Here is a 26,130-nt window from a genome sequence, read left to right on the forward strand (position 1 = left end):
ACAAGTGCACAAGATTCAAAATACACTATCCCAAACATCATAGTTCAGTTCATATTAGCACTCTCAATATGCCTCAAGGGAAACCAAATCTATTGACCAAGTATTTAAGAGAGTATATAATAAAAACATATGTTGTTGAACACTACGAGAACTATATGAGGTTGAGCTACATAGACAATCAAAATAATTGTATAGAGACAATCATGAGGTTAAGAGTCCATATAAGTCACTAGAGTAGGATCTTGTGCACTTGTACTGGCTGAAGCAGAGGGCTTAAGCTCGCATTGAAGATGGATTTCCAGGTAAGTCAGATGAGCATCCAAGCTAGCCAAACATGAGCATTGATATTGTTGTATCCGCTTGATCTCATTCAAGGAAGAAATGATGTCACTACGATCTTCATTCTTCTCTTTCAGGATTCTACACAAAAGTGTTTTCATTTGCCAATAGAGGGTGATGGAGTCACACATACTAGCTCTGACTTCCCCTGGTGTGACTAGGGTCAGGAATCCAATTGGATACCTCCTCCAGAATTTCAGAGTTAGAGTATGTCTGGCTGTCATTAGTGGTGATAGTTTCAAGCTGGCAAATTTCTTCACGAATGTCATGAGGTGTAACAGAGTGGAAGATAACATCGGCTTCCTGGGCCTAGGCTTGGGTGTTGAAGAGTATAACTAGGTTCGATCTTCATAATGATATGTGTAATTGTAATTTTATGTATTTGATGAAAAGAAGAAAAAATAAATTATTGTAATACTTGTCTCATGGATTTCATGAGCAAGGAATTTTATTTTAGTGATGGTTCTCATTGTGAGCCTTTATGATTTGTTATCTAGTCATAAAAGTCAATTTGAGTCTATGTCATATATGAAGGACCCTTCTTGGGCATGTTACATTTTGTATGAGTCATTAGATAAGTATGAAAGCCCTCCAAGACAAGCACAAGGCATCTCCCTTGAAGTCGGCTCCAAGGAAGATAATAATACATCTCCAAATTACACGTCGGCCCAACTTGTAGTCATGTCAGCTTATTATGATGGAAAACAACAATAAATAGGGCAGTTCGGATTCCATTTCAGAGAAAATTTTCATAGTAGGTTTTTCGGTCAAGTATGCAACAAGAAGTGCGAAGCTTACTAAAGGATGTTTGTTATCAAGCGAAGGAAGGTGTTGAGAAATCTAGGGCATGAATAGATAAAAGATTTCTATGCTTGATAATTGCTTGTGATATACTTTTATTTCTTCGCTTATAGTCTTTTCTTCGTTATATTATTATTTGTGTTCTTTTCATCAAGACAATTACCAATATGCACAATAAAATACAAGTGACATAGTATGTAGGCTTGTCAGCGAGGGCCAAAACCTCTCACCTCTTGAGAGGAAAAACTGATCAAAATTCTTTGTAATATCCCGTTTCCGGGATATCCCTCAAACCCAAGCAAACTCCAACCAAACACGTCCAAATGATATAGTGATCGGGAACTCAAAGTGATAAAAATAACAGTGGTACAGCATATAAAAATGTGAACATGAAATATAAGTAGATACTCAAGAAATGTAGAGAGAAATGCTAAACCATTTTATTATATTGAGTAATGGAATGAGTACAGGAGGTGATCAGAAAGATGGCACCTCAACTTGCACAAGGCAAGTGAAGAAATACACTCAGAATAGCAAAGGAATGGCCTCTCTCTGAACTGCGTCCAAGCTGCTGGAGAACTGTCGTGTTGCTGCTACTGCTGGAAATCAAATGAGGATATGGGGTTGTTCCCCTCCTCAGAAAATGCTGAAACTCTGGAATCCAAATCTACTCAAGAAACCCAGAAAAACCCAGAAAGCTTTTTAGAAATAGCCGACCCCCGAAAATCACCCCCTTGGGGACCTACAATGTCCCTCAAAGCTCTAAGCTACCACTGAATAGAATCCACCAAAACTCAACCCGAAACTCTGCCAAAATCCTCCAATATGCAAGAGTTGATCCCTTGCTCAATCTCCCAGCTCTAATCCTCCCCAAAACCCTCAATCCGGAACTCCCACCAAAAGAACTGCGTCCCTCTCTCTCAAGAATGCGCAGTCCTCAAATGCTCAGCTCCTCCACAACGCCAAAGATCAATCCTATTGCAAAACACTACTAGAAACTACCTTGCCCGAGTAGGCACTCGAAGTCCCCCGGGGCTAAGGGTGAGATCTCCGAACGGAGACACTCAATGCACTAAACAGTGCTGCATACAGGCTAAACAGCCAGCGTGCTCCAAGTCAAAGTGACTAGCTCAAATGCACATAATCGAATGACAAAATGAGGAGGCTCCTCTCTCCTTTATAGCGTTGGCCTCTCTCAATCCCAAGGCCCACCTCCTCCAACGTAGTCTCTCTCTTTCCACGTGTTCCTTTCCATCTGCGCAGTCCCTCCAAGTGTCTGCGTGGGCCCCATCTCTGCGTGGTCCTTCGGCCCCCCTTGGCTCCCCTTTAAGTCACAACGTTGTGCTACTAGGGAGTGACTTTATTCTAAAGGTGAGTTATGTCCCCCTTTTCCTCACCTTTTTATTTATAAATAACTATAGAAGGCAAAATTGAGCAAAATCGAATATTCCAATTAGCAATGGCTAATTAGGAATATTACATTTTTCTTCTAGATCTTCAATCGATAATTACCAAGACCATGACACAGACACTTGACTCTAGTATCCTCCCAAGCACTTTATCACTAACCTTGATGCTCTACCTCTTCCCTTTCTCGCCTTTCTTCTTGATCTCAAACTGCTTTCTTTAGCTCCTTCTAGAGAAACTCTATCTCTATTCTTCACACTGCTTCTTTTCAGCTTTCCCTAGAGAATCTCGGTCTCTAGTCTCTACACTACTCTTCTCAACTATCTCTAGAGAATCTCGGTCTCTAGATCAGAAACCCTAGTCTCTATACTGCTTCTCTTCGATCTTTACTTGATGCCTTCGTTTCTTCTTTTGTACCCAAAACAAATACCCCAGAAGAAACCTTCCTTCACACTAACCAAAAGAATCTCTCCTTCACACTGCCCAGAAGAAGTCTCTCTTTCACACTACCCAAAAGAAGTCTCCTTCATTGCCCCAGAAGATACTTCTCTTCGTTACCCCAGAAGAAACTTCTCTTATCCCTTTTCACACTTCACTTGATAGCCTCTTCTTCGCACTTCTTCTTCAACGAATGCTTGTCGAGTTACTTGCCTCTAAGTGAGGTTGAGTGTGGCTATATATACACTTATTCTCATGTCCTTTAGGCCGACATGATCTCAAGAGTTAGGCCGACTTCTTCTAGCATGTTCTCTCATCGTTGTAGGCCGACTTGAAGAGGATAAGTGACAAGGTCTTGGAGAATACTTTACATAGACAAGTTTGACTCTATACAGAGTGTAACATGACTTCATTACATGACAATGACTCTATCATTTTATGACTAGATGACAAATAATTCCTAAAGACTCTCAATGGGAGTCTTGACTCAAACAAAATCTCTTGCTCATGAAACCCATGAAGAAAGTCAATACAATAATTTTATTTTCCTTCTTTACATCTCATTACATAAAATCATAATTACATGTCATTATGAAGACCGAACCTAGTTACACTTTTCAACAAAAGGAAGGTATAAACCGAGTCCATTTCAGATCTGTTTTTGGAATAATTTCCTTTACACGTGTGGAGTAGCAAAAGATCAGTTGCAGCAGATAGAATCGAGAAGAACAACAGTTCTTTTGGGTAACCGAGATGAAAGAAGTTCAAGTCATAAGGGAGGTCGAGTCAAGCTAATAGGAGACTCCATCCCAAGCAAAGGAGAGGCATAAGAAAAGGTGTTATGAACAAGTTAGAATTAGGATTGTAGACCTAATTCAAGGAGGCCGAAGGTTTGAAGCAGAAAGTCGAAGTGGAAAAGGAGCTGAGACAAAGAAAGGAGCAGAAGGTTGACTATTATCAAGGGAACATGTGTCTTGGTCTTGGAGTGGCAAATAGGTCAAGGGTCTAGGTCTTGGTATTCGTCAATTGGAATCTATATAAGAAAAAGAATTTGTTCGGGTTTTCCTCTCAAGAGTGAGAGGTTTTGGCCCTAGCTGATAGCCTATATTCCATCTCTGTTGTCTCTTTATGGTTTATGCTTGGTAGTTATTTGATGAAGAATAACATTATAATAACATATGAAAAAGAAGATCCTAATCAAGAAGTAAAAAACATTCACAAGCAATTATCTAATTAAGAGAAATCACCTAATCTCGATGCCCTAGATTTCTCAACATTGAGCACGTTGTCGGCGTTGCAGTCCTCTACCACCACCTCCCATGCAGTTACGTATACATTGTCGAGGAATTTTGCATTAATAGGAAAGGAACCAAACGAGATTATTGAACCCCAACAAACCCACACTGAGGGGATTGAGACTGAACAGGTCAAGGAAAATGAAAGGCCAAAAGATACAGGGAATTCAGGAAAGCCCGAGCCAACACAAATAAAAAGACCAATAAACCATAGGCACAGAAGACCACCTCCAAGTAGACACACTTGTTCACCAGGAAACCTTGAGGCACATAAGATCTCCTCCAAGCAAACACACTTGTTCACCAGGAAACCTTGAGGCACATGACACAATGAACTGCGATAAAAATTAAAAGGAATTATCCAAACTTGAACCACACAAACTCAGAGTAATAACAACAAATAACATAGGTCAAGAGAAAACCTTGTAACCTAAAAGCGCTAGCCCGTTTTGTTGGAGCCAACAAGGTTTCAAACATTGTGCAGGGCGACGACACTAACAACTTCTCCCTTCAGCGCCAGTGAAATCCACAGAGTTACGAGGCACAAAGTCTTTGTGTTCCTAATTTTTGGCTCTAGTCCATAATCCTGCATCCCAAGAAGGAAATTGTTTCCACTAGACTCAGAAGTTGAATTAGCTTGCATGCAATCCCAGGTAACTGCCATTGCATCACCAGAGATAAGAGACCCCTTCTCAGAAAAAGGCTAATAATCACGCCATGGCTCTACAGACTTTCCTTTTTGCACAAGCCCGACAAAACTAGACAACCGAGAAAATAATCCCACGGAAGGAGTCCAGACACACCATAAATTCCGAAGAACAACAACATGTTTCACAGGACGAGAGAACTGTGGGAGGCTTAACATCGTAGTGAACGAAGAATAAACTCACACGCATTATGCATGGGGTGGTCTAGCCATGCCACCCCTCTCCTAAACGCAGTGGGAGGTGGCAGGGTGGAGGGCACACCCCCAACCTCCATTGCCACATTGCCAATCACCTCAATCGGGTTCACTGTTGGGCCGAATTGAACTGAAGCTGAATTCTTCATTGATTGAATACAAGTTCTCTATTTCCTGAAGTATAAAATCACAGTTGGGGCCGAGTTCTTCATTTTGGGGGTCTGAATTCTATCTCTTGGAGGCAGAGTTGATTGATGAAGCTGAGCTCTTCATTGCTGGGGCCAGAGCACTGACAAATTGAACAGGCCAAGATACCTCTCCCTGCAGGTCGAACTGAAGCCAAATTAATTAAGGCTGAATTTATCCCTTGGTTGAAACTCCATTGAAGTTGACGTAATAAATTTTCAAAAGAAAACTAATCAAGAAGGCCAAATTGTTTCTACTAAGCAGATTGAAATTATTTTGAGGCGCCGGATTCTCTTGAGGCCATATTCATCCTTGCATTTAGTTCATGCCAATTAGATATTGCTAGGTTCAAGTAATGAAATTGTTGTATGTAAATTTATGATCAAGTAATAAAATTGTTGTATGTAAATTTTATGATCAAGTATAATAAAATTGGCCGAGGATTGGGGTTTACTGGATAAATCTTGTCGAGCAAAATTGTAGTCTCATAATTTATTAAGGTTTGAAGTATTAATTGTTTGAGAGATCTTTGTAAATGAGTATATTAAATTGCCAGTAGAATTGGCCCATTCTAGCCTTGGGAGATTACACAATAACTACTGAAATTATCACAAAAATTATCATCGATATTATAGCTTGGGGAATGACTAGTGATATATCATGATACAGACAATATATCACCTATAAATGTAACATTGATTTTATCTACATATTAAACATGAATACGTATACTAACAGATAGTTCTTGGTCCCATATGAAAGAGATTTCAGCTATAGTATCTCTATTTACATGTATAACCACAATCACATGACTGCTCACTAACAAGTTGTAAATTGTAATCAATACCATTAGAAGACATTTTTCTACATATATTTTTTAAGAAGCCAGTATTTCGTATCACTAAGAAGCACGTATGTGGTCCTGTGCACTTTAATTGCACCAGCCTGTAGATTAATATTATCATTATATGAACTTTCTGTATATGTTCCAGAAAACTCTCTCTTAACCCAAAGAATAAACCATACAATGAATTGTATATGATAAGAAAAAATTCAATGAAAACACCTTAGTTTTCTAATCATCAGCAGGTTTAAAGAAACATCCCTTCAAAATATTCATCAAACTCTGGACCAACATTAGCATCTCCTTCATGCTTGAGACCTGCTGTAGAACACTCCATCCCTACAAAAATTGCAAAAAATTAAGGACCGCACATACTTTACACAAATCATGCACTCCATGGTATTATGAAAATCATGAGTAAATCAGCCAGAAAGTTCAAATTATCAAATTTGTAATGAAATGGTCAGTGATTGCCTTTATAAACAAGATGCAGAATTCTAGATTCGTTGTGACTTGCTGATTAAAAAATTTGATCCATAAATAATTGGGCATCATGCTCATGGCATGCAACAAAAAAAGGTCAAAAATGGAAAGGAATTTTAAACGCTTAAGGAACCTCCTGTATGTTTCTTAGTGTTGGAAAATGTAACTAGTGTCTGTTTTCATAATAAAAGAAAAAGTTATTATTAAATTTATTTTTATTTATTTATTTATCTAGCATGTTCTTCATGCTCTTTGGAGTAAAAAAAAAAGTCAAAGAAATTCATAAAAGAGTCATGTCAAATTTGACATTTGTAAAGTAAGAAAAAGGATTTTTTTTTTTTCCTTGTAAAATTTGTTGTCAAAAACTCCAAGTTGGCCCTCCCTCTGTAAAGTCGGCTTGCATGACCATTTGGCACCTCATGGATAACTATATATAGGCACTTACTTGAACTCTTTTGAAAGGACAAGAAGACAAGTCAGATACAGTTCGATCTCTGCAATTAATCAAGAGAAGAAAAGCGAAGATATAAAAGGAAGTCTGAAAAGAAAGAAGGACCAAATCCTTTCAAGTCTAAAGGAGCCTAAGTGTGAAGACTACCTGTGATCTACAGTAACCGAAGTCTGCAAATAAACTGAAGTCTGAAGGTCATTACAGGGCCGAAGTCAGAAGGTCATTACAGACCAAAGAATCGTCATTGGGCTGAAAATTCTGAAGCAAATTACAACATGTAACAGGGCCGAAATTTCTCTGAAGTAGGTAAAAAGAACAGTGATCTGATCTTTCCAGCATGATTAAAGTTTGAAGAATCTTGACTTTGACTTTGACTGGAGAGGAGGGCTGATTTTGAGGAAGTCTTTGGTCTTGGGTTGGATATCTCATTTTGACTTGATTCAATAAGTAGAGGATTGTTGGGTTTTCCACATCCTTGGGGTTTTTCCATGGCTTGAAAGCCTAAATTTTGTGTCTCTTGCTTCTTTGTAATCTTGCAAGAATAATTTGTGTAATTGTTTGATGAAGAAAGAATAATAAGTAATTAAAGAAAGAAGACTAACTCTCACAAGTAATTACCAAGTAAGAAAATCTCTTTTCCCTTGATTTTCTAACATGGTACCAGAGCTAAGGTGAAGAGGACACTCTTACTAGGCAGACACAAGAAGATCATCACTGTAGCAGCTCAAGAACATCATCATTTTTAGCAGCCATATATGACGATATTTTTTTGGTAGCAGCTCAGCTCCAAGACATAATGTCTAATCCAATGGCATATATGTGAAAGGAAAGCAACAAGTTAGAAGGAGCATCCTACTTCAAGGCATGGAAAAAGAGAATTGATCTAGTCCTTAGAGAAAATGATGTCATGAAGTTTATTCAAGGAAAGGTTCCTACTCCAAATGAGAATAAGGCCCAAGAAGTGGAAAAATATGAAAAAGGAGAGATTAAGGCTCAAAGACCTTTTTTTGAGTGCATCAATGTTAAGTTATGGTATGTTCTAGGCTTAGAGCAGTTTACTTATCTTTCTTATTATTATCCATAGATTAGCAATCACATGTACATTAAGTAAAGTGCAGATAGAACATTTAAACGATCAACAAAAAACAAGCCAAGACAAGAGACACAAGATGTGGCGGCTAGCCAGGGACAAACCCCAATATGGGGAAACCCTTTGATCAAATCTTCTTTTATCTTCAATAATTCAGCAGAGAGAAATAGTACAAAGATCTGATTTATATCAGCAGCAGCAAACCCTAGATCAAACTCGTCAAGTCTCCACCGGTGAGTCGTTCACCGTGCACCAGTCCAAGACTTCGCCATGCACCAGTCCAAGACTTCGTCGTGCACCAGTCCAAGACTTCGCCGTGCACCAGTCCAAGACTTCGCCGTGCACCAGTCCAAGACTTCGCCGTGCATCAGTCCAAGACTTCGCCGTGCACTATTCCAAGACTTCAAACGACCTGTTTCGGCTCGGGTGAGAGAGGAGCCTTTCTGCGCATGAGAGAGAAGAGACTCTTTTTCTGCGCAAAAGAGAGAGAGATATGATGAGAAGTGAGTGACCAAACGAGGAGGAGTCATCCTGTATTTATATCCAAACGTTGAAGATGAATAGATGTGTTTGTTGGGCGTTTGAGCCTACATAAGTTGCTGGCCGACTTTGATAATTTGTCAATAATCAAAATAAATTCATATCTCCATAAATACTTATCGGAATTGGATGATCTTTAGATCAATCCTACACCTCTCGACGAGAGGAATCTAGGAAAAATATTATCAGCCATGAATAAGGTGACCCACATGGAGTTTGGCCCTAGTTGCCAATTTTAACACTCCCTCTCAACTAGGGAGAACTCCATCTGCAATTCGTCTGACCATCGCTACTATTCATCCATCAAATGCACTGCCTTGTACAGCTTGACCCCTACTCTGCTCTACTCGAACTATGAAGAAGAAGAAGTGATCGAGGATGTCTCATACCATCCTCCACTGACTCGAAGTCAGTCTGGAGTGTGTACCACTTTCACTGGTCCCAAATTAGTCCTCTACTGACCCAAAGTCAGTTTCAGAGGGTGTACCACTCTCACTGGTCACAGACCAGTATCATTGATCCCAGAACAATGGAGGTCATCCTAGCATAGGGAGTACGGTGGATAAAATGACGCGTCCATCGATAGAACTACTATGGTCCCTATCCTCATTTCCCTGCTCATTGATCAGATGAGAGGTACTTCCCATGAGTCCCAGACTGCATGGGTAGAATGCCTCGACAAGAGAACTAATCATCCTGTCCACAGGAGAATGAATCATCCTGTCCAGTGGATGCCACGGAGAACTAATCATCATGGCCTACAGGAGAACGAATCATCCTGTTCCATAATCGTCATGGAGAACGAATCATCCTAGCCCACAGGAGAACTAATCATCTTGTTCCATAGTCGCCACGAGGTGTAAGGGGAAGGTTGAACCTTTTACCCTGTACAAAGTGCACCAACAAGGGATGGTGAGTTACCCTGTGGTCATATGTTGCTCCAAGAAGTACCCCGCGCCCCCTTGGAGCTCCTAGAGCTTAGTACATCATACTTGACCCTCAAAAGAGGGTCTTTGAACGACTCCAAGTCGTTCTCGGAAAGTCAAAAATTTGACCTTTCCTAGGGGCTTTGTCAAAATGTCGGCGACCTGTTCATCTATACCGATATGTTGGAGCCTTATAGCTCCCCGCTGCACCATGTCACGAATATAGTAGTACCTGATATCAATATGCTTGGAGCGATCATGGAATACGAGATTCTCTAATAAACGAATCCCACTCTGGTTGTCACATAGGATCACAGTGGTATCCAATGTAAATCCAAACAGCTCACTGAAGAGCTTTCGTAACCAGACTGCCTCACAGGAGGCCATGCTAGCAGCAATGTACTCTGCCTCGACGGTGCTCAAAGCCACAGACTTCTGCTTCCTGCTCATCCAGGATATCGAAGCAGATCCCAAGGAGAAACAGCACCCGAAAGTGCTCTTACGGTCCACCACATTGCCTGCCCAATCAGCATTAGTATATCCAAGTAGTCTCACATTTCCGGCAGTGTATCTTAACCCATAAGTAATTGTGCCACGAAGATATCTCAACAGATTCTTGGCACCAATCCAATGTATGTGGTGAGGTTCAACCATGTGTTGACTCAACGTGTTGACTGCAAAGCATATATCTGGACGAGAGTTCACTAGGAACATCAATGCTTCGACGAGTTGATAATACTCTGTGGTATTTTGTAAAACAGGTCCAACAGCACTACCGCTTAACTTCTTGAAGTCAAGCTCCATCGAGGTGGTTACAGGCTTGCAGTCCACCATGCCGAATCTCTCCAATATCTTCACCACATATTTTCCTTGAGATAGGAAAATCTCCCCTGGTTTTTGCCAGACATCCAGTCCTAGGAAATAGCGCAGAAGTCCTAGGTCTTTCATCTCGAATTCAGAAGCCAACTCCCTCTTACATTCGTGAATGAGAGGGTCTGCACCTGTTAGAAAGAGATCTTCAACATATAGCACCAATATGAGAGGTTTGTCATCTATAACCTTAAAGTAAAGGTTGGGGTCGGCTTCACTCCTAGTGAATCCCAGCTTCATCAAGTAGCTATCGATCCTCTCATACCATGCTCGAGGTGCTTGCTTTAGCCCATAGAGGGCCTTCTTCAACCTGCACACATGAGATTCTCGATCATGAATCTCAAATCCTTCGGGCTCCACATAGACCTCTTCTTTGATCGAACCATGTAAGAACGCAGTCTTGACATCCATTTGATGTAGGTTCTATGATCTATCCTTGTGAAGCAGCAAGGGCTATGATCGAGTGGATGGTGGTATATCAGGCAACAGGTGCAAATATCTCGTCATAGTCTATACCTTCCTTCTAGGAGAAGCCATGAGCAACAAAACGAGCCTTATACTTTTCCGCACTTCCATCAACTGTATGCTTTATCTTGTAAAGCCATTTTGAAGTGACAATTGTCTTGTCCGGTGGTATATTGGGCAACAGGTGCAAATATCTCGTCATAGTCTATACCTTCCTTCTGGGAGAAGCCACGAGCGACAAACGAGCCTTATACTTTTCCGCACTTCCATCAATTGCATGCTTTATCTTGTAAAGCCATTTTGAAGTGACAATTGTCTTGTCCTGGGGTCTGGGGACTACATCCCAGACATCGTTCTTCATAATAAACTCATATTCTTCAGTCATAGCATCCTTCCCTACTTGATGCTTGACAGCATCTGTGAATGATGAAGGATCATTTTGGATGATCGTGCTCATGATGGTCAGGTATCCCTGATACCTGTTCGGTTTCTTACTTTCACGGAAGGTTCCTCGGGGTGTTGTGTGTCCTTCAGCATCATCAAGTGTCCCCCTAAGCCATGAAGGCCTCTTCCTTGAAGAGGAGGGCTCAGACGGAGGAGGATCAATGGGATCCAGGGGTTCTTCCACATCAGGCATTGTCTCCTTCTTTTTCTTTCAGTTCCCTAGTGCCAGCTTCTTGAGTGCTCCTCAAAGTAGGAAGATTGTCCACCTTGCTAAGGGCCATATCTTCGTCAAAGGTGACATCATGACTAATCTCGACTTCCCTTTGACCAGCTACATAGATTCTATAGCCCTTAGTATTTTCACTATAACCCACAAAGATTCCTTTCTTTCCAAATGCACCCAATTTATTCCTTTTCTCTTTCAGCACATGAAAATATACCGGACTTCCAAAAATTCTAAAATGAGATACATCAGGTTTCTTACCGATGAACATTTCTTCAGGAGTTTTGGAACCCAATGCTTGATGAGGGCATCGGTTTTGTACATGTACAGCAGTGTTCGCAGCTTCGGGCCATAGAAACTTCAAAAGTCTTTGATCATGGAGCATAGCACGGACAACTTCCACAATCGTACGATTCTTCCTTTCTGCCACACCATTCTGCTCAGGAGTATAGGGTGTAGTGGTCTCCCTCTTAATGCCAGCCTCTTTGCAAAAGTCATGAAACTCATTGGATTCATATTCAGTCCCATTATCAATCCTTAGGATCTTGATCTTCTTTTCAGTTTGATTCTCGATCAAGGCTTTGAAGCGTTGAAACCAGGAGAACACTTCATCCTTTTTTTTCAAGAAATATATCCAAGTCTTGCGAGAATAATCATCTGTAAAAGTGAGGTAATATAAATATCCTCACAAAGAGTTCACAGGCATCATATTGGATATGTCTGAGTGAACCAACTGCAATATATTGGAGGTCTTGCTTTGGCTTGAAGGGAATGGCCCCCTTTTGAGCTTCCCTTCGGCACATCCTAGACATACACCTTCTTGCTCTAATCTGAACTCGGGCATCCCAGTTACCATTTTTCTTACATCAGGTAGAGCTTTATAATGAAGGTGAGCAAACCTCTGATGCCATAATTCAGACTGAAGAGATGTGTCAAAAGTCATCACACCCAATGGACTTCCTTCGACCTGATATAATAATTCAACTCGAAACCCAAGAGTAAAAGCATCTTTAAATTTCTTTTTCCATACACGTACCTTGCCATCGCTGAAAGCCACCTTGTAGCCTTTGTCTTACATTGCCGAAATGGACACCAGGTTCTTTTTGAGATCAGATACATATAATACATCTTGTAAGTGGATGGTATTACCCTGATTTAGTTGAAGAGTGACATTTCCTATGCCTTTCATGGGATATTTTGAATTGTCTCCAAGAACAATTTCCAGGTTGGTTTCTTTCTCTACCAAATTATAGAGAGCTTCTTTGTAACCAGTGAAGTGCCTTGAGGCACCACTATCAATAAGCCAATTTCCCAGTGAGTCCGGGGGAGCAGTAGTAGATAGAGCAGCTGGTAGATAATATTCATCTTGCTTATTGTCAACAATGTTAGATTCATACTTGGAATTTCTTGCCTTCTTGAATGGTTGTCCTCTTCCTTGATTTCCAGCACTTCTTTTACCTCTGCCATTTGACTTGCCATTCCTTTGATTGCTTTGAGAGGAATTTTGATCATCGTCCCGGTGTGAGTCCCTTTTATCAGGGCACTCCCTTGCATAGTGACCCGTTTTATTGCAATTGTAACATCATCTTTTTCTTCCACCCTTTGGTCCAGCGTTTCCTTTGAATTTAGCCCCGGAATTGTTTCTTCTTTTAGTATGAGAAGAAAAGGCAGAGGGATGACCTTTAAGTATGGGTATTTCTTGCTCTTCCATCCTTGTTTCTTCTTGAATGCATCTGGCCATTAATTCCTCAAATCCAGGAATTACATTATTGTTGAGAAGAGTAGTCCTAAATATATACCATTCAGATGGTAGTCTTCCAAGAGTGGTGAGTGTCATTTCCATATCAGGAATTACTTCCCAATAGATAGGAGATCGTTCTTGATCTCGGTGATTCTTAAGAAGTATGCTTGCATACTCTCATCTTTGCCCTTCTTAATTTCCTTCAGCTTATTTCTAAGAAACAAGACTTGATTTGCATCATTAACTTTAAATAAACTCACCAGTCTATCGTAGATTTCCTTGGAGGTGTTCAGCTCAGAAACATAGGCCACCAAGCATTTGTCGATAGAGTCCCAGATGATCTTCTTTGCTTTGACTTCTCCCTTGGTCCATTTGTTCCTAGCAGCAGTGGATGCATTTGATGGAGGCTCAACAATTCCGCCTCTCACATGGTCCAACACTTCCTGTTCTTCTAATGTTAGATCGAGAGACATTTTTCATCCGTGATAGTCAGACTTCTCACGGAGTTTGCCTTTAGCAACGAAGTGTGTTGAGGACCCCATGATTTCTTTCAGATAGCCTTGCCAACCTTCTCTTCGGTGATTGCTCTTGCTCTTGCTTGGGCTTTGTCTTCACCTCAACTCTAATACCATGTTAAATTATGGTATGTTCTAGGCTTAGAGCAGTTTACTTATCTTTCTTATTATTATCCATAGATTAGCAAACACATGTACATTAAGTAAAGTGCAGATATAACATTTAAACGATCAACAGAAAACAAGCCAAGACAAGAGACACAAGATGTGGCGGCTAGCCAGGGACAAACCCCAATATGGGGAAACCCTTTGATCAAATCTTCTTTTATCTTCAATAATTCAGCAGAGAGAAATAGTACAAAGATCTGATTTATATCAGCAGCAGCAAACCCTAGATCAAACTCATCAAGTCTCCACCAGTGAGTCGTTCACCGTGCACTAGTCCAAGACTTCGCCGTGCACCAGTCCAAGACTTCGCCGCGCATCAGTCCAAGACTTCGCCGTGCACCAGTCCAAGACTTCGCCGCACATCAGTCCAAGACTTCACCGTGCACTAGTCCAAGACTTCGAACGACCTGTTTCGGCTCGGGTGAGAGAGAGAGCCTTTCTGCGCAGGAGAGAGAGAGATATGATGAGAAGTGAGTGACCAAATGAGGAGGAGTCATCCTGTATTTATATCCAAACGTTGAAGGTGAATAGATGTGTCTGTTGGGCGTCTGAGCCTACATAAGTTGCTGGCTGACTTTGATAATTTGTCAATAATCAAAATAAATTCATATCTCCATAAATCCTTATCGGAATCGGATGATCTTTAGATCAATCCAACACCTTTCGATGAGAGGAATCTAGGAAAAATATTATCAGCGATGAATAAGGTGACCCACATGGAGTTTGGCCCTAGTTGCCAATTTTAACAATCAAAGACCACCTTATCAATTTTGTATCAGAATTATCTACATTTAAAGAAGTCTATGATACTTTGGTGACATTATACTCCATCAGTACAACAGATCACATGATAGCCCTCAAGACTCAACTATATCAGTCAAAGATGACAAAAGAAGATACTATAGCTTCTTTTTCATGAAGCTATCAAAAATTAAATATCAACTTCAAGAAGCTGGTGAAAAAATATCTGATTCAGAATTAATCACAGTGGCAATCAATGCCTTACCTAAAGAGTGGGATGGTTTTGCAAGCAGCATCTGTGCAAGAAAAGAAGCTCCATCATTTGAAGAATTATGGGTTCAATGTTCAATAGAAGAATCCAGAATAAAGGTTAGAAGTAACTCTCAACCTGACAATGAAACTTCTCAAGCCTTTGCAGCTAAGTCAAAGAAGAATTTTGATAAGAAAAAGAAAAACAAAAATAGAGACATGTCCAAAGTCCAGTGCTTTGGCTGTTATGAATATGGACACTACAAAACAGATTGTCCTAAGAACCCTAAAAACAATCAAAGGAAGGAAAGGAAAGGTCTGAAGCATTAACAGCTGAAGATGAAGAGCCTTCAAAGAAGAAAAATGAAAAGGAAGGTCCTAGAGATCTCTACTATTGAGAAATCATTGATTTGATGACTGGTATTATCATGCACCAGTTTTGTAACATAAAACTTAGAAGATAGTCTAGAGACATGTTTAGAAGAATAGTTAACTCTCTCATCAAATTTAGTGAAAAGAGAGTGGGGTAGACAATTTAAATAGATATACATACGCAACTCGCATGAGAGGAAGAGCATCTGATTAGGCTGCAAGCCCAGCGAAGAAGAGAAGCTTTGTTTTGGTTTGTTTCTTATGTTTGTTTAGGCAGACTCTAGAACAGAAGCAGGCTGAGTATTTGTGGACAGTTTTGTGCTTGTTTTGGTGGCAAACTTCTCCAAGAATCAGTCTGAGTTCCACTGTAGGTGAACTAGTACAGACCGAGTCCTGTAGGGTCTGTTTTGAGGACCGAAAAGACTACTACAGGTGGCTGTAAGAGGGTTGAGGGATCAGCAAGTAGAGGAATCTGTTTAGGAGAGAAGGCCACAGTGTTTGTGAGCTGATTTGGGCCAAGAAGTACGGCTGTAGCAGCTGCTACAGAAGCCCTAACCAGGTCTTTGCCATGGTCTACTAGAAAAGTAGGCCAAAAGGCCTGTATGGCTACAAAAAGAGGTCCGAGTAACTTCATGTAAATACGCAAGAGATGAAGGTCTGTTTTTGGACGAGTTTTGAGTTGCAGACCTGTAATTGTCTACTGAGCTTGACAAGTTGACTAAGGTAGATAAGGGCTGTAACTTGGGCTGTGAATTGCTTGTGTTTCTATAGAGAATAGTTGCTAAGTAGAGGGTCTATTCATAAGTAAACAACAGAAGTTTGTTAGTTGTCCCTTACGTGAAGTTGAAGAGGCTGAATATGGGTTGCAATGTAAGCCCTAAGAATTTGCAGATATGTGGATTGAACTATGATGCCCTAGATCAGTCAGCTTAAAGGTTTAAACGGACTGTGTGAGAGCTGTTGTGTGCCCTTAATTCAGTAAAATTTGTATGGGATTCATTAGTGTAAGGACAACCGGTTGATGTGTGCCCTAAGTACAATGGTTGACATGACTAATCATTGTTAAGAGGGCTGTATTATGAAAATCTTATGTACAGAAGGCAGATTGACCAGCTTATGAACAGAAAAGCAATTTGATGAAGTCCCTAAGAGTTGGCTATGATGAAGGAACAACAGAAGCAGCTAGTGGGCAGAATTATTTGAGTCTATGAAGCGGCATTGACTGATTAGGACTGATTGAAGAGGTCAGCCTAATAGATTGGCTAACCTTGTGGAAGGAACTGTGTAATGAAATATCTTCAAGGCAGGAAGCAATGCAGGAAGTGGTGGACACAATTGAGGATGATGTAGGTGAAGAACTCAAGTACAGCATAATAATCTGTTAGGAGGCAAATTTGGAGCCCTACAAGTCCCTAGATGAAGAGGGCTGGTTGAGGAAGCTACAATTATAACTCGCAGCAGATGTAAGAGAAGTATGAGTACTTCTGGCACAAGCTGAGGCTTGTTGATGAATTCTCCCTGGTTGAGAGGGAGTGAGCATGGATTTCTCCTCTCAATTTAATAGGGAGTAAGATTGGACACTGGTTCTCCCTGGGTCATGCATTCGGCTAGGACTAACTGCCGTAAGTCTAGTACGTGCATCACAGATAGGGAGAATGATGGTTTGAATCAGAATGGTTCTCCTTGTGTCAGGTATTGTGACGGATTAGGACTGATATCATAAGTCAAGTACATGTACATGGATAAGGAGAATGGTGAATTGGATAAGAATGTTGGACAGACATTCTTGAGTCGTGTACTATGATGGACTAGGATTGAGATACTAAGTCAAGTACATGAACTTGGATAAGAATGGTCTGATGGACAAACATTTCCTTGAGGGAAATGGTCCGATGAAAGATATACTCCGGGTATCCTAGGTGGAGTATGTACCTCGGTGAGGCGGTGTGGTGTCCCATGGAATGCCTATAGATGATATAGTTGAGTCTCCCTTTGTCATCTTTGACTCAACTATATCAACTATAAATATAGTTGAGTCTTCTTTTGTCATCTTTCGTCATCTTTGATTGGAATGCCTTTAGATTGTAATGATCTTGTCCTACAGACCCCACTAATAACTTAGCTACATGTACCAGAACTCGACCCCCTTTTGTAAGCATTTTTCTCAACCACCAAAGGTATATATTTCAGCTTGTTAGCATGAGGAGATACACACCTTTGGGCTTAAATAGACTCAGCCACGAACGACATAACTTGACCCTCTTGGTTAATGGTCACAACCTCAAAGGAATAGCCATGCAGTAGATAAACTCGGCCCCTTTCTCCATAGACTCGTCCTGCAAACTCAATAATAACTCGGCCAACAATATATGGAAGAACTCGGCCTCTCTTCAACACTAGTCTTGGTCCCAAATTTGACTTGGATACTTCACCTAAAAGAAGATATATAGAATATACAAAATCAGAGCTTAAAATCAACTGATAACACCTTGAAATCTTACTCCAACTATGCCATATTTCTCCTTTGAAGCACAACAGCAAAATCTAAGTGATCTCGCTCCCAAACTAGGAAGGGTGTATGGTTTGAACACCAAAACTAGCAACCAGTAGTGAGGGTTTCCTGAAAACCCTAGACTCTTCCTCAAGAGTTCTCCAAATTTCTTTTTCTCAAATGGGCAAAAGCAAGAATGAGGAGAGTCTCCTCATTTTCTAGGTTTTATAACTCATTTGCCACTTTTGCCACCATTTAACCCTTTTATTTTAACAAATTCATTTTAATGGATTTCCTCACTTTATATTTTTAAAGTGACTTTCCATTAGCCTAGAACTCTTGTCACCTTCTCACCACTTTATCTTTTTTAATATTTTCTCCTAAGCGAATCATGTTCCCTTGATTAATTTTTTTCCCGCCCTAGCCTACGAGACCCTTATTAGGCTAGTAGACCCCCTTCCTTATGACTCCTAAGCAGAAGGGGATATTACAACCCTCCCCACCCAAGATTGCTTGTCCTCAAGCAACTTTAGTCTCGATTGTTGGAGCAGTTGTTCCCCTTCCCACTTGGCATCTTCAACTGGAAAATCTTTCCATTTCACTAGGTACTCCTTTATAGTCATGTTCCTCCGCTTTTGCTCCCTCACTACCAGAATTTCCTGCGGAACTAGAATCAGTTCCCCTTCATCATCTGGTGGTGGAAGCTCTATAGAAGGGACTACATGTTGAGCCAAGGCCTTTTTGAGGCAAGAGACATGGAAAGCATTGTGAATCTTGCACCCCTCCGAGAACTCTAGCTTGTAGGCCACCTCCCCTACATGCCTAACAATCTAGTTGGGTCCATAGAATCTGGGTATAAGCTTCTCTTCCCCTTTCTTCTTGACCAATGATTGCCTATGGGGCTATAGACGAAGATACATCCGGTTCCCAGCCTCAAAGCTACACTCTTTCCAATGATTGTCTGCATAGATTTTTTGTTGGTTCTGGGCCATCTGCAAATTGTCTTTGAGAACCCATAAGTATATCATGATTCTCCTAAACTTAATCCTTAGCCAGAGGTGCTCGGCCATCCCAAAATACCCGATCCACAAATGTTGGAGCTTCATATCCATATAGGGCTTTGAAGGGTGTCATACTAATTGAAATGTGATAAGTGGTGTTATAACAATGCTCTCCCAAGTGTAACCACTTCACCCATGCTTTTTTCTAGCTAGATACATAGTTTCTAAGATAGCCCTCCATACTTTGTTTACTATCGTGGTTTATCCATCAGTTTGTGGGTGGTAGCTAGTACTAGGCGTTAGCTCCTTCCTAACTAGTTTGAACAACTCCTGCCAAAATCCTCCCATGAACTTGCTATCCCTGTCACTCAATGGCTTTCGGTAGCCCATGCAATCTAAATATATCTCTGAATAACAACTCTACCACTTGTGATGCTAAATATTTGGAGGGAATGATGAAGAAGTGTGCAAACTGATGAAAACTTGACTAAACTGAGAGGGGGAGTGAGTCAATTTAACATATTCATGGAGATTAAAATTATTTTCCTTAATTTCATTAACTGAAACATTGAATGAGCAGCTTAACAAATAATGACCAACATATTGAATATGTGAACAACAAGTAATAAGCTAATCAAAACATCACATCAACACATAATAAACACACATATTGACATCAAATATATGTGGAAACCCATAAAGGGAGAAAACCGCGATTCTATTATTGATGTGATGCAAAGGCTGATGCAAAGGCAAGCTCCAACCCCCATATGTTTTCTATAGGCTACAACCCACAGGAGGCTCCTACCTCAACAGGTTCCAACCTTATGTTTATCAAGCCACTACTTGAAAGGATACTGCAATCCCCTAATGCAAGCAAGAAACAACAATGCGCTGGTTTACCTAGTCATAAATTTTGCATATCTCCATCTTCATTTCTTCATGTTCTTCCCTTCAAATCTGCTTCACATAAGCTTCAAATGTGCCAGGTAACTAACGCATAATACCTCAATCAGCTCTCATATATTCTCCCACTCTCTAACCTCTCTATTGCTTCCAAAAACCACATATTTTATAAAGATAATTTGTTGGTTGTTTGTATTCCACATCAGAATATGAAGTGAATAGGCTTGATTCTTTTCCTTCCACTCATTCGTTTCCAAACTCTTCATATTTTGAATATTACAAAATAAATAAGTGCTCCACCACATATTATTTCAACCATCTATAATGATTAGGTGCATCAATATCAACATAGTGCCAAAAACAACATTATACCACCACAACACATGCAAGCATTCTCCAATGTAAACAATATGCACACAACATATGAAAATAATGCAAGCATATGTATGCAACATTCACTGTCCAAAACCATCTATATGATCAAATTCATCTTTTCTTCATGCCATTGCCTCAACCTCCTTGAGTCTTGTCTTGTTTTGCTATCATGGAATCTTGCCTTTGTTGTCATGGAGTCTTGCCTTTGCTGTCATGGAGTCTTGCCTTTGCATCACAACAATTCAGCTCAACAACAAATTAGTGTCACCACAAATTCTTCATTAAACAATCTCTACAACATTATCCAAGCATCAAGCCATAAACATGCCAACATCAATGTTATTCCAAACAATCAAGGTATTTGTTGCTCCTTTGTCCTGTTGTCATCAAGCGTGCCAAGCATAACATATGCAATATCTAGCATCAACATATGTGCCATCAACATCTAGCATCTGTCTCACCAACAGGTATTACATCTGAAGAAATTTTCTGTAAAACGTTGACAATTTCTGAATTTCAGTGTCAGCGAAAACAATTTGTAATAAACAGGGAAATGTCAATAATGCGGTTATCAATGTTTATCAGTCTCAGAAAAATGATCAACGGGAATATGCTGACAACAAGAGTGTCAGCGTTATCAGGTATTGGCTGATAGCGGGAATATTAGAGCTTACCTTAGAGGTGTTGAGAAATCTAAGGCATTAATGATTAGGAGATTTCTCTTCTTGATAATTGCTTGTGATATACTTTTACTTCTTAAGTTATGATCTTCTCTTCATTATATTATTAATGTGTTCTTTTCATCAAGACAATTACCAAATAATAGAAGACAAGAGACACAGTATGTAGGCTTGTCATCTAGGGCCAAAACCTCTCACTCTTTGAGAGGAAAACCCAATCAAAAAATTCTTCTTATAGATCTTCAATTGACAAATACCAAGACCATGACAACGACCCTTGACTCTAGTGTCCTTCCAAGACCCTTGTCACCAACCTCTTCTTTAACGATGCTCCTCAACTTCCTTCCTCTTCTTGTGCTCGGCTTCTTCTCTTATGGATCTCGGCTCCCTTTGAATCTCAGTCTCTTCTTGTAGGCTTGTCAACCAAATACAGAAACCCTAGCTTGTCTTTGCTTTCTTTCTAGTCTCAAGAGAGAGACTTCTTGACTCGGCTTCTCTTAGCAAGGTCTAGTCCAAGCAGTTTCTTCAGCTTCTTCTAGATCACTTCGATTCTGCTATCTTCGTATAAAGGAAGACAAATTAACCCAAAAACAATACTTGAATTCCTTCGCTCTTCTTCTCCTTGACTTCGTTGGTATGGAGGCTTCTCTAGATGGCTATTTCGCACTTCTTTTCTTGACTTTCTTCTTCACCGAATTGTTGCTTCAAGTGAGGTCGAGTGAGGCTATATATACACTTTGTCTCATGTCTTTTAGGCCGACATGGTCTCTTGTAGGGAAGTTGACTTCATCTTCTAGATTCTTCATTCGTTTTAGGTCGACTTGGAGAGGGTTAGTGACAAGGTCTTGGAGGACTATTTTACATAAACAAGTGTAACTCTTTACAACGTGTAACATGACAATGACTCTAGATGACAAAATTCCTAAAGAATCTCAATGGGAGTCTTGACTCAAAAATAAAATCTCTTGCTCATGAAACCCACTATGCAAGTATTACAATATTTTATTTTTCTTCTTTACATCTCTTTACATAAAATCACAATTACGTGTCATTATGAAGACCAAACCTAGTAACACTTTTCAACAAGAGGTTTTCCCGCAACTGAGTATTACTAACTGTGTTACTGCTCTTGCCTTGCTACTCTTGTTGCTCATTTGCCATCAATGACAATAATGCCATCAATCTCCCCCTTTGGCATTGATGGCAACACATTCATCCTCCCCCTTTTGTCCTAAAAATGATTTCTCCTTGTTGTTCATAACCTTTGCTTACCTCCCCCTTTGACATCAATGGCAAGGGGTTTGGAAAAAAAAGGACAGACTCTATCAACACTCTACTATAAATTTTCGAACATAGAATGGCTGACAAAAATCTTCCCTCCATTAGATGTGTCTTCTTGGGCTACTTGTTAATGTTATCAAGACCAATGCTCAAGTGAAAATGAAAAAGCTCTATGAAAGTGTACCCTATGAACCTCGAGAGTGAAGGGACTTTGGTTAATACATATATGAGTGGAGCTCCCATGACTAGACAAATATCTAGTTTTACCATGTTCAAATATTTGCACACAAGTTGTTATGAATATAATTTATGTAAATAAAATAACAATAGATAATAAATAATAAATAATAATCATAATAATATGTAATTAAATAATAATTAGTTAAACAAAGAGGCATGTCTCTATAGACATGCCTGTTTGTGAAAGGGTACTTACTTGGCTATATATACTAGTGAAGACTATTGCCGAAATATCGCCGATATTCGGAAATATCGCCGATATTCGGAAATATCGCTGATATTCGGAAATATCGCAATATTTTCGAGGAGACGAGATATTGCCAACGAAATATCGTGATATTTTGTCTCCCCGAAAATATCGCAATATAATATCGGCGATACCTCGGGGAAATATCGCGCTACGATCTAAAATATCGCCAAGCATCAGCAAAAAATGCCGCCGCTGCTAAAAAAGTCCAATTTTGTTTTTTTTTCAATCATTTTCATTTCTGATTGCTGGAGAAGGAAGGGGAGAGCTATGTGCTTGCTACCAAGGAGGGTTTGAGTGTTGAATAGCCATTATCGCCACCAACAACGAAGATTTTGTTGATCTAAGCTTGAAGAATAGTGAGACAATTTCATTTCTTCCATTAACAGGTATGTTCAAATAAACCCCTATGTTAATGATTTTTTTGATAGTTTTAGGGTTATTCTTGCTTGCCTATTTGCCTACAATCATTTTGCTTGTTTTTTTTTTTCCATTTGCTATGATTTTCATGCCAATGAGCAAATGCAAGGATTTTCTCCATATTTGGAGAGCAAACTCCATTTTTTTTTAACTTTCAAATACACCCTCTTATTGTCATTTATGGTTTTTCATTGAATTCACATTGCAATTTGTAAATAATGTAGCAAAAAAAATATTTTGTAAAATGATGTGGTTATTACTTATTAATTCCAAATTTTTTTTTGGTGCCCTAGGTTTGAGTTAGCTCACTACAAAATTCAAATATGCCAAAAGCCTTGGACCCATTTTGGGAGTATGGGGAGCCTGATGGTGGGACAAATCAGGCATATCTTACATGCAAATTGTGTGGGATCAGGATGACAGGAGGGGTTACACGATTGAAATACCATCTGGCTAGACTCATTGGACATGATGTTGGGATATGTACAGTTTCTAGTCCGGGGCTTATACAAAAAGCTCTTGAGGCAATTGATGAAAAAGACAGAAAGAAACAAGGTTGAACGTGCAGGTAAATCTTTAGGGATATCTTCTCTTGATTTTGATGTTGAGGGTAGTTGGAGGGGCTCCATAGCATCACCTGCTACTACTAGTGCAAGGTCATCATTTTTTGTTCCATGAACAGGACATGGATCACAACCTGGCATAAAATCACTTGTTAAAAAAAAGGAGAAGAAAGAAGCAGATAGAGTCATGGGGAGGTGTCTTTTCTGGACCAACTTACCTCTCAACATCACCAAAACCAATCCATTTTGGCAGCCAATGTGTGATGCTATTGCTGTTGTGGGCCCAGGGTACAAAAGTGCTACATATGAGGAGTTGCGGGGCCAATTCTTCAAGTAGAAAAGCAGGACATCAACTCTAGATTAGCGGAGTTGAAAAAAACATGGGAAGTTACTGGATGCACAGTGATGTCTGATGGTTGGACAGATAAGAAGGGTAGGACCCTTCTAAATTTCTTGGTACATTATCTTAAAGGTACCATGTTTATTAAATCAGTGGATGCATCAGAACATATCAAAGATGCAACAACGATATGTGAGTTGTTAGATGGGTTCATTCAGGAGATTGGTGTGCAGAATGTGGTGCAAGTCATAACAGACAATGCAGCTAATTATGTGTCTGCCGGCAAGATGCTTATGGAGAGGCATCGCACATTGTTCTGGACTCCGTGTGCAACACATTGTCTCGATTTGTTGCTTGAGGATATGGGGAAACTCTCCTTCATCAAGGATGCGGTTGATATGGCTAGGAGCGTCCCCAAGTTTATTTATAACCATGCTTTCATTCTTAGCCTCATAAGGAAGTTCACTAGAAACAAGGAGTTGCGGCGTCCTGCGATCGCACGTTTTGCCACAAACTTTATTACTCTTCAGTCTTTGCTTCGATGTTAGTTCGAGTTGAAGCAAATGTTTGTGTCTGATGATTGGCGTAATTGTAGATACAGCAGGAGACAGGATGAGAAAGCCATTGCAAAAATGGTGTACTCTGAGACGTTTTGGCATGGAGTAGAAGAAGCATGCTCAATTAGTGAACCTATAGTAAAGGTTCTCAGATTGGTGGTGAACCTATTAGTAGATGGGGAGAAGCCTGCAATGGCTTATTTGTATGAGGCCATGGATAGGGCCAAGGAGGCCATTCGTTCTTATTATGCAGACAAGGGTTCTGTTGGCCTTGATAGGCATATGATGTTATGGGATGTGATTGATAGTCGGTGGACAGGGATGCTTCATCGACCCATTCATGCAACAACACTCTTCCTCAACCCCGCATTTTCATACAAATGCAGCTTTGATTTTGATGGCGAGGTGATGGAAGGGCTCCATTCCTGTATTCATAGGATGGTACCTGATCCTGAGCTTCGTAGCAAAATCAATCGCGAGATACAGTTTTATCAAGATTGTGTTAGCCTATTTGGCTTTGATAATGCTATTAGGGAAAGGACCCTCTTCATGCCACGTAAGTTACAAGTCATCACTCATTAGAAATTAGAATTTTCAATTTAGAATTTCCTTACTTATAATTCTATTATGTAACTTTTATTTGAAAGTTTAATTATGTTTTAAGTTTTTGAATTTTTTATTTCTTTATTTTGTTGTAGATATTTGGTGGCGAAGCTATGGTGCAAGGGCACCAAATTTGCAGAAATTGGCCATAAGAATCTTGAGTCAAACATGTAGCTCTTCAGGGTGTGAGCGCAATTGGAGTGTATTTGAGAAAATACACGCAAAAAAGCGCAACAGGTATAACTTTGAGCTCCAGCCTTCAGTTGAGCAATTACATTTATTGTAATTTTTAATTTTTAATTTATGACCTTCAAGTGTCAAGAGTCAAGAGTCAAGACTCATTAGTTTTTTCGACACTCTTACAAGTTGGAGTTCGCACACCTCAATGATTTAGTGTATGTGCATTTCGAGTGAAGCAAATAGAAGCACCAATGGATCTAGATGCCATTTCCTTAGACAATATTAATGTATTGTATCAGTGGAGGGTGGAGTCTGAGGAACCCATCTTGGAGGAGTCACCTTCATGGTTAGAGCCAGATGATCCATTAGAACAAGGGCAACAAGAGGAGGAGGACTCGGAGGAGGAGGAGCAGGAGGAGGAGGAGGACACTGCGGGAGCATCAGCATCAACACCATCTGCTATAGATATAGGAGAGCACAGCTCCATACCTAGCACTCATTATTTGACATTCAGTGCAGAGGCAGGGTCAGGGCCTTCTACTACTAGGGGCAGGCCTGGCAAATAGCCCATCATGTTTTCCGTAAAAGGGGGAGAGGGCAGTGATTTCAGATAGATAGCTACTAGTTTTATTTGTTATGCTACATATAACTCATGATGATGAGATACTTTTATATATGTGATGTTATTTTGTATTGGTTCTCCACATTTGAGTCCTTGAATGGACAATTATCAGGGATCAGCAGGATTTGGTATCGC

At 40.1% G+C, this 26,130-nt stretch overlaps 1 protein-coding gene across 3 annotated transcripts in view; it reads right to left on the reverse strand.

Annotated features, from left to right (window-relative positions):
- Positions 1-6,187: 6,187 nt before the first annotated feature.
- Positions 6,188-26,130, reverse strand: part of LOC149153342 (folate-sensitive fragile site protein) — a 320,620-nt gene continuing 300,677 nt past the window's right edge. For all 3 annotated transcript variants that reach the window (XM_089439784.1, XM_089439786.1, XM_089439785.1), the window contains one exon: positions 6,188-6,550. In XM_089439784.1, the coding sequence (XP_089295910.1) occupies positions 6,459-6,550 (92 nt within the window). In that variant the 3' untranslated portion in view covers positions 6,188-6,458. The remainder of the gene's footprint in view (positions 6,551-26,130) is intronic.

This window comes from Pinus tabuliformis, chromosome 9 (assembly GCF_031772625.1).
Source record: "Pinus tabuliformis cultivar Carrire ecotype Pingquan chromosome 9, CPIR1, whole genome shotgun sequence".
NCBI lineage: Eukaryota > Viridiplantae > Streptophyta > Pinopsida > Pinales > Pinaceae > Pinus > Pinus tabuliformis.